At 43.6% G+C, this 9617-nt stretch overlaps 1 protein-coding gene across 1 annotated transcript; it reads left to right on the top strand.

The window, feature by feature from the left end:
• The first annotated feature begins 1045 nt into the window (after positions 1 to 1045).
• LOC103403170 (chlorophyll a-b binding protein, chloroplastic) lies at positions 1046 to 3251 on the top strand. Its single transcript, XM_008342001.4, has 5 exons — positions 1046 to 1811; positions 1946 to 2134; positions 2308 to 2345; positions 2451 to 2965; positions 3075 to 3251. The coding sequence occupies exons 1-5, from the start codon at positions 1756 to 1758 to the stop codon at positions 3090 to 3092; spliced, it is 816 nt and encodes a 271-aa protein (XP_008340223.3). The 5' UTR covers positions 1046 to 1755; the 3' UTR covers positions 3093 to 3251.
• The last annotated feature ends 6366 nt before the right edge of the window (positions 3252 to 9617 follow it).

Consider the following 9617-nt stretch of genomic DNA (forward strand, 5'->3'; position numbering starts at 1 on the left):
CTCCCCCCGTCAATTCCTGGCTTCGCCACTGCTAGTAGGGACATTCTATGGTGTTAATAAGAGGAGGTAGAGCGAAAGATTTGCCAGATGGGTCTTTACCAACTTAAGTTTTTTTTAGAAAAGCCAAAAAATGCGAGCGCCCCATGATAATTATGCTTTTTATGGCCTACAGATCTTCAGTCATAATGCTGCATGTGCCGATAAGTCAGGTAGCGAAGTCTAAGATGAAATGACTGAATGGATTACTAGTTTGTGACTCAAGTTAAGCTCCATCTCGGAACCTTGCAGAGTTAGGAGTAAAGCATCCTGAGATTGGCGTATCTTGTTGGTTCAAGATAAAGAAAAGAGGAGGATTTGAACCAAGATGCAGTTGAGTGAAGAGAAAAATCCTCACCTTAACTTTTGATCCTTTGCATCATTGAAAAGTTTTCATCATTGCGAAGCCATTTTCCGGAGTTACTCCTTCCTTTCACATATGGGTCAAAAGTCAAAACTTTTGTGCTTTAATCCACAAAATATTGACTTGTATGCAGAAATTATTGAATGTTTGGGTTTGATCTAGCTGGAGTTGTATTTAGTTTTTCCTTTTTTCTTTCCCAAATGATTTCCCACAGCTGCTGCTTTCTGCTGATTACTTTGAGTAACCAACACTCTTTCCCTTATGATTTTTACAGCTGCTTCATGATAACAAGGCTATCAAATTTGTAAAAGTAGCTCCTCTTCTAGTATTTAAAGTCCTTCCAAAGTTATGATTGGGCTTTTTTCTTGAAATAACCCAGGAAGCCCACTTGAACTGAATAAGTTCCTCCTGACCCAAAAAAACTCAACCGGGCTTCATGTGATAGAAGGTCTCAGGCTAATAAGTTTCTCTCTTAAATGTCCGTACAGTTGAGCCCAATTAAAGTTGGGCCTTCTTAAACGACCCGATTCCGTTATGGCAATCTAACTTCGACCTATCCTGATTCTGAATCATTACCCTAGCCTTCCCTCAGTGCTTGGCTAACACCGGAAGCAAATACTATCACAAACCCTAACATTATAGACTCATAGAAATCATTACAAATTCTAAACTCCGAAATGTAATTGTGCACTAAGCTTTTGGACACCCTCCCATTAGTCTATGGATAGCACTCATTCCCAAAAACCGGCTTGTAAGAGGGATGTGCTTCAAATCTCAATGCACTACATCAAGAATTTGCCAAGAAGAAGACCGAAGATAACTTCTCCAACACATTGCAATACAAGCCAATGTATTTGAGTACAATCTAGTCTGGTGAAATATGGCCTAATACGGCTACCAGGCGTCGTTGTTATGTCTGTTCGAGAACTGTGGATAATCAATGGCTTCAAGCTTGTGTTAATGTTATACGTGTTTCATACACATTAAACTGGGTAACAAACATTACCTTATGTGAGAATATCAGATATCTGCTTGGCCTCCTTATACGATGCCATCATTGGTTGCAACCCGTTCTCAGATATATTGGTGACTCTGACTTGTAATGTAAACCACCAGTTTGTGATTTTAACAGGTAAGCTCAACAACTGGAGGTGGAGGGAATGAAGGGGCCCACTTTCAGATTCTGCATGCCACATGGCAATCCAAAAGCCAATCGGACACCACTCTCCTATCCTACAAGATAAGCCCCTTCGATTCCTTACATTAACTCGTTTGCGTCTCTCTCCCCAAACATCCAAACCCCATACAATTTCATAGATCAAATAAGCAGCAAAGTTTGGTTAAAGTCTCACAAAATGGCCTCCGCTTGGGCTTCCTCTTCCGCCATTGCAACCTTCGCCGTATCTTCACGGTAATTAGTAATTAATTAACTTAATTCATGTTGTCGTTAATTACTTGCTCTTGCATGGTTTAGTAAAAATTTGGAGCTTTGTTTTTAGTCACGTTTGCTTAATTGATACAACAAGGATATGGATTATACTGCAGCTCCCAGAAGGGTGGGGCTACTTTGGCAGCGACCAAGGCTTCTTTCTTTGGTGGAAGGAAGCTGAGAGTGAGAAGCTTCACAGCACCCACCGGATCATCGTCATCTTTTACAGTACGTGCTGCTGCTGCTGACCCTGATAGACCTCTGTGGTTTCCGGGAAGCACCCCTCCACCATGGCTCGATGGAAGGTCTGTCCAAAATGTTTCGTATACCTACATATAAATGTTCTCTGATCCGACTGTTTGTCTTTTTTGTTACTAACATGTGAACTCTAAAAATAATACTCTATATGTTTCTTTATATAGTCTACATCTTCTTTGCTAGTTTCTGATTACGTGTTAATTATGCTATAATAATGCAGCCTCCCAGGAGACTTTGGCTTTGATCCGCTTGGTCTTTGTAAGTTAAACACCAGTGTTACTAAACCCTAACCCTAATTCTCACATGATCTCTAAATGCTGATGAAATCTGTAACTAATAATGTTTATTAAATTGTAATTACAGCATCTGACCCAGACAGCCTGAAATGGAACCAGCAAGCGGAGCTTGTACACTGCAGATGGGCAATGCTCGGCGCAGCCGGAATCTTCATCCCCGAATTCTTGACCAAAATTGGCATTCTAAACACCCCATCATGGTACACAGCCGGAGAGCAAGAGTACTTCACAGACACCACCACTCTCTTCGTCGTTGAGCTTGTTTTGATCGGGTGGGCCGAGGGAAGGAGATGGGCGGACATCCTCAAGCCCGGGTCTGTTAACACAGATCCAATCTTCCCCAACAACAAGCTCACCGGGACAGATGTTGGGTACCCGGGAGGGCTCTGGTTCGACCCACTTGGATGGGGAAGCGGCTCGCCTGAGAAGATCAAGGAGTTGAGGACAAAGGAGATCAAGAACGGAAGGCTGGCTATGTTGGCTGTGATGGGAGCTTGGTTCCAACACATTTACACTGGGACTGGCCCCATTGACAACCTCTTCGCTCACCTCGCCGATCCCGGCCATGCCACCATTTTTGCTGTAAGTGCAATTAGTACATTATAAATTGATTTAAACTAATTTGAGAACATGTTTAGGGTTTTCTTAATTAGGGTTAACATATCTAATTGTTTTGGTTGTTTTTTGACAGTCTTTTTCCCCGAAGTGAGGAAAGAAGGAGAATTCTAATTGGGATTCAAGTGCGGGAGGAGAAGGGGCAACGTTTGTAGGACTAAAAACTTGTAATTTTATCTGCTTGCCTTGTGTACAAAAATCTATTTGGAACCTTCATTCCAATATGTATGAAATCAGCTGGCGACCTACAAAATCGGAACTTATAAATATGTAAACTACTGTTTTGCGATATTAGAGGAGGGCACGATCGAACCTAGAACCACAAATGTATTAATAAGTATTCTAAATCACTCAAGTTACAAATCCACTTCAAAATGTTTTCTTTTTTTCGTGGAAAGAACTTAACTTGGGATTTTATTATACTACAATATTCATTACGAAAAGGTTAAACAACATGAACTTTTTAAAAAATCCAAATCCTGGTTTGTGTAGGCAGGGAGAAGATGCCCAAAGCCTCAAACATACGGTCAGATTGCAGTCTTATTTATTAAAATTAAGCGATTTCGAAGTTTCACAACCATGTGAACCGATGTTCTTATCAAACTAGCTTGGGAATATATATTATACAATAAAACTGGTTACAAAGTTTTAATCAAAATTAAACGTGCGGATCTAATAAACTGATATAAGCTGTATATTAATCACGATGTAATATCATTTTTAACCAGCTTTATTTGTGTATATGGAATGAGAATTGTGGATGCAAATTTCTTCCTCTTTGATCTTGGACAAAATTGCACCTACAAAACAACTAACACCTTTGGTTAAGGCCAAAAGCCTCACGCGCCCATGATGAATGGGGGGGGCTTTGGCCGAAGAACCTTCGATGCCAAAGTTAGAATTTAGAGAGAAAAGTGTTTAGAGAGCTTTTTGGGAGTTTTGCAAGAGTGTTGGAACTAACTTTTTAGAGAAAATGGAGTCCTATTTATAGAGCATGACCGGCTCTCTTTGGAAGAAAGAGTGGCCGGCCCTAGGGTATTTTTGGGGGTGTAATTATTGATTTAATTGGTGATTAATGGATTAATTAGGAATTAATCCATTAATTAGCCAATTAACCTTCACTTAAATGGAATGTTATGTAGGTTATAAAATGATTACCTAAGATGAGGATGGATGAGAATATCTTTGAATTTATTACCTATTTTGGAGACTTTTGACTTGATTGACGGATGATTGTCCGCTGCTCGCGCGTAGGAATCCCGGTATGCCTCAAGGGTATTTTTGTCCTCTTTTACCCAAAAATCCACGTGTTACCTTGTGATTATTTTTGGCTCCACAAATGCCTCCACACCTGTTGGGCTGCTCGTAGGAAAGGGCAACAGGTGTAGAGATCTTGCTTTATGAAACATACGACTGCTTCTTTTTTTTTTATATAGATTCCCTCTTTAATAGGAAATTAGATCCTTCTAGGAAAGGGAGATAAATTTCTCTCAAAGTCTATTTAAGTCCACCTTAAGTGGGTTATTAAATCAACTTTGGAAAGCGATTTACTCTACCCTACAAGAGAGAGAGAGAGCTTAGAGGATATTTGTTCCCCCTCCTCTAGCAATCTTCTACATCTTGCTCGTGCAAATGACCGTCTTTCGTTGATTTCTTCGTCTTCTCCGTACCGCACCAATGTAAGAAAAGTTTAATTTTTCTTGTCTTGTTCTTGGATAGTGTTGTCGCGGGGCAGCCATAGGGGTGGTGCAGCACGTCGGCTGTCAGGAGGCCAGGACTCGGCTCGGCATGGGCCGATGAGGTGTTGTGGCAGAGGCCACTGCTTGGGCAACTCGGCTTGGCTAAAGCCAAGGGCAGCTTGTGTGGCTGGGGCCGCGGATTGTGGCGCTAGGGCGCAGTGCTAGGTGAGCCGTATGGTTCATGTCCTTTGGGCTATTAGACCTAACTCAGGCCAGGCTAGCGACTGAGAGAAATGAGGAGGTCGTGGGAGCTCATGGATTGCTGGAATGTTGGGCATGTAGGCCTCCTGCTTGCTAGAATGCTGGGTTGAGCTCTTCTGTTAAGTACCGTTAGTGTCGTTGGCTGCTTAGTCCTATTTGTCAGGAGAAAGGTAGGCTGTCCCCAAAAGATGAGGTAAAGAGGATTAAGGCAGATGCATTAACTCATCTGATCGATGTCGTAGAGCTTACTATGAATGAAGGTGGAAATAAGAGATATTCCCTGCCTACTCAAGAGATGCTAGTTATGAGAAAAATGAAGACTTCTTCCACTGCTCGTGAGGGTTCGCCTGCTGCCGAGAGGTCTGTGATTGGCATGACTTCTTCCAATTGGAAGAAAATTGAAGCTGTTAGATCTAAGCATCTGGCGCCTGCCATCGAGAATAACTAGTACGATTGCTGATAGGATTGCTCAACGTAGAGGTCCTATCGTGCCCCCAGTACCGAAGTCTGTATCAAGACGTCCGTTGGGAGATAAGTCTGGTTCACCTTTGGATGGGCTTTCTATTATGCAGATGTAGCAAGGCTGCCAAGGAGGTGGCGAAGACTATGGCAGCTGAAGCTTATTCCTCGACTGAGGAGATCAAAATGTTGGATTTTGAGCTTGTTGTTTTGACGGGGTCTAATATTTCTACCCCTACTTCTCTGCAGCTTGAGACCGCTTGCCAAAAGATCGTTGACTTGAAGACTAGGCTTGACGCAATCCAAGTTAAGTATGAAAATGCAAAGAAGGAGATTGGATGTTACATACCTTAGATTCAAGATCTTGAGTTTGCAGTTTCTGAGCTTCGTTTCACTGTTTATGCAAAGGATGAAGAGTTGATTACTGCTTATAATCAAGTGATCCATTTCAAGAGAATCGTCGATAGGCTTGGACACCAAGTATTTGAAATTCAAGGTGTATTGAAAATCAACGAAAGTCTGAAGAAGGAAGTGGTGAGCTGCAGTGTGTCCGTGTTGGTCTGCTTGAGAAGAATGAACAGTTGAAAGGTGAGAATGATGAGCTTGAGGTTTCTAGACCTTCTCTATTTTTCTGAAAGACATGCTTGCTTTTACTTTTGAGGCTTCCATTGGTGAAGTAGTTGGAGAAATTAGTGCCCAGGCTGGGGCAGTTGGGAGTGAAGCACTGGATGATGCCGCTGCTAAGAGCGTCGCGGCTGCTGAAGGTGTGGTGACTGAGTAGTCGTGGGATGTCCAAGCTGCTGTAGTCTTCTAGGTAGCCTTTATGATTTTATTTATTTTTCCTTGTAGCTCTTGTTTTGCTTGAACTCATTTGGCCTTTGCTAATAGTTTATAAACATGTTTTCTTTGCTTGTCTTCATCTTCGCTTCTGTTGTTCATGCCTTAACCTTTAAACTTTATAGTCCGGTGGTAGACGTGCTACTTTTTTATAAGCAGACAGACTCGCGTAACCTATGCAGCCGTAGGTGTTGGTGTAGAGCTTTACAAAGTTGTTAGCCATAGGGTTGGCAGCCGGATGCCTTACTTACAAAAGCAGACAAGTCCGCGTAACCACTAGGCTGTTAACATTGGCTTTTTCTAATTCCATAGGTTGCGTAGCAAGTATCACAACACTTTAGAACTTGGTGTAGGTTGTTCCGCGCTTGGCAGAGGTGAAGTTTATCGACCATGTAGCATGTCGGTAGTGGATAAAACTTCGTATATGCACGCTAGCTGGTTTAACCTTTCACAAGAATGTGAAGTTGTATAAGTCTAGCGTGGTTTTACTGCTCGAAGGGCAAACCGTATACAGTCTTTCGGAAATTGTAGGCTACCTTAGTGCACTCAGTAACAGCTTTAGGGTTCCAGGGCAGCCATCTGTAGGGCGTACTGCGTAATGTGCCCCATAAGTCTCTAGGGCCCGGTTCCCCACGAATTAGGCTAAGAGACCCAAAATCCTTCACTTAGCTAAGCCTTGAAAAAGACCATTGTGGCTACTTCTAGGAATCCCAGCGCAAGCCATCGTGTATTTAGTTATACTAGGGTAGCCAAGCTCATCCACGTCTGGATATTCGGAGTGTAAAGTTTATCCTCCCGTCTTGGAGAGCTGACCCATGTGGGTGTCGGGGAATTGGTTTGCCCTCTCGTACTAAGAGCAATTAGTTTACCCTCTCGCACTGGAGAGCATGGTCAGTCCCTTGGGGGGCGCAATTCATGCGATGAGTCCCTAAGAAGGGCGCAGTCTTCTTTTGAAGTGTATGAGTGATCAGTTGTTAGAAGCATGCAACCGAGCCAAGTTCCTCATTGAAAAACGAATGAAACGAATGAGAACTTAATTGTAAGGTAGGAACTGCATAACAACTGGATAGTCCTCGACTTGTGAGGTGGTGCTCGTCGAGCTGCTTGAGTCTTCGGGCTTTGATGTAGCGGGAGGTCACACATGGTACTTCCTCAGATTGTAGACATTCCATTGCTTTTCGATCTTTTTGACGTTTCATGGTGGCGAGGGTGTAATTACTTTTGCTGCCTACTTTGTTGATCTTGTACGGACTTTCCCAAATGAGATCCATCTTTTTGGAGCTTTCTCCTCGGGCAGTGATGAAGGATTTTCTTAGGACTAAATCTCCGGGCTAGAACTACCGGATCTTAGCCCTTTTGTTGTAGCTGGAAATGAGCTGCTGCTGGTAAGCTGCAATGCGGGTACTGGTCTGCTCGTGCTTCTCCTCTGCCAGATCTAAGTTTGTGACCATCTCCTTACTGTTCTGCTCAATGCTTGGTAGTAGAGTGGTGATACTTGGCTTGATGACATTGGGATGAATGATTGCTTCCGAACCAAATGCCAAAGAGAAAGGAGTTTCACCGGTTGCTCGTCTTTTGGTGGTGTGATATACCCATAAACATCCGGGAAGTTCATCTGGCCATTTTTCCTTCTTGTTGGTGAGGGATTTCTTGTGGCAGTTAAGGATCATTTTGTTGGATGCTTCGACCTGCCTATTGCTTTGAGGATATCTCGGCATGGACATGTGCTGCTTGATACCATATTCTTAGAAGAACTTCTCCAAATCTTTGCCCATGAATTACGGGCCGTTGTGGGTGACAATGGACTAAGGGATGCCAAATCCCTAAATGATTTTCCTTCATTTGAAGCGTTCTATGTCCGTCTGAATCGTGGTCATTATGGGCTCTGCTTTTACCCATTTGGTGAAATAGTTGGTTGCCACGATCATCATGCCTCTGCCCCCAATAACAGGTAGCATTGGTCCTACCAGGTCGATTGCCCACTACATGAACGACCAATGACTCGTCTGCGAGTGTAGTTTGCTAGCAGGTAATGCTGGTAACGGCTTGTAGTGTTAGCAACGGTCGCACTTTGTACTAACTCCTTAGCATTTTGGTGCATGGTAGGCCAATAGTAGCCTGTGTTAAGAGCCTTATGTGCCAAGGATCGACCTCCGGAGTGATTTCCACAAATGTTTTCGTGGATTGAGCTTAGAACCTTCAAGTCATCGGGATGCGCTAAGCAGCAGAGATGTGGTCCGGTGCAGGATCTTCGGATGAGAATGCCATTCCACATGTAGTAGCGAGCCGTCTTGATTTAAAGTTTCCTAGACTCCAATCTTTCGGTGGGGAATGTACCGTTGACCAGGTAGTTTATAATAGAACTTTGCTAGTTGGGAGTTACACTAACCTGTGACACTTTGGCTGCCGGCTCCGTCTCTATGTTTGGCTTGTTTAGATATTCCACCGAATAGAGCGTTTGAATTGGTGGTCGAAAGCGGAGACCTAAGCCGGCTAGCACATCTGCATAGGTGTTGTTTGCTCGGGGAACTTAAGTGAGAGTGTAAGTCTGAAATGCCTCAAGCTGTTTGCGTACTTTATCTACGTATTGCGCCATCCTCGGATGTTTTGTCGTGTACTTCTCAGTAGTCTAGCTGGTGATTAGCTGGGAATCAGAATGAATTGCGAGCTTTTTCACCACCAAGTCTTTTACCATTCAGATGCCTGCTAGTAGGGTCTTGTACTCTGTTTCATTGTTAGATGCTTTGAAGCTTAGAGTGATCGCCTGCTCGAGTATTGAGCCATCTGGGGTGACAAGAATCACGGTTGCTTGTAAGCCTTTGTAGTTGGATGCGCCGTCGACATGCAAATACCAGAAATCTCCATTGATGGGGCAGGTGCGGCTAAAGTGTGCTCGGCTGCCTTCGGGGCTTTGTTGGGCCGCTTTATTGCGTTGTCAGGGCTAGGCGTGAAGGCGCGGTAGGGAGCCATGGAGCTGGGGCCATGTTACATGTAGCAGGAGATGCTCAACTTCTGGTATTTGGCCACTCTAGAGCTGAATAATGGAGCAAGGGTCGGCTAGGGCCGTGTGACGTGCGACAGGAGGTAGTGCTCAACTGCCGGTACATGTTGCTCTTATGTAGAATCTTATGGGGCAACGAGGACAAAACTTACTTCTGAGTGTTCATTCCAGTGTTCGTCTGCCTTTGGCGTATCTTTTGGGCCGAGTTGTTGCATTCGTTTGCAAACTTTGCATCCTCTAAGGTCTACACTTTTATCGTCGCGTGTCTGGATTCGACGGAATAGTGCGTCATGATGATGACTGTGTGCGTTTGAAGGTAACACTTGAGTTTTCAGGTTACAACAACTATCGCCAAAGTTAGCTTTTGAATTTCTAATAGCAT

The sequence above is a fragment of the Malus domestica genome, chromosome 16 (genome assembly GCF_042453785.1).
Source record: "Malus domestica chromosome 16, GDT2T_hap1".
NCBI lineage: Eukaryota > Viridiplantae > Streptophyta > Magnoliopsida > Rosales > Rosaceae > Malus > Malus domestica.

Bases quoted from the DNA above. Each gene is read 5' to 3' on its own strand.
- LOC103403170 (XM_008342001.4), top strand. From the start codon at position 1,756: ATGGCCTCCGCTTGGGCTTCCTCTTCCGCCATTGCAACCTTCGCCGTA. The intron at 2,135-2,307 runs GTCTGTCCAAAA...ATAATAATGCAG, and splicing joins CCACCATGGCTCGATGGAAG to CCTCCCAGGAGACTTTGGCT. The intron at 2,346-2,450 runs GTAAGTTAAACA...TTGTAATTACAG, and splicing joins CTTTGATCCGCTTGGTCTTT to CATCTGACCCAGACAGCCTG.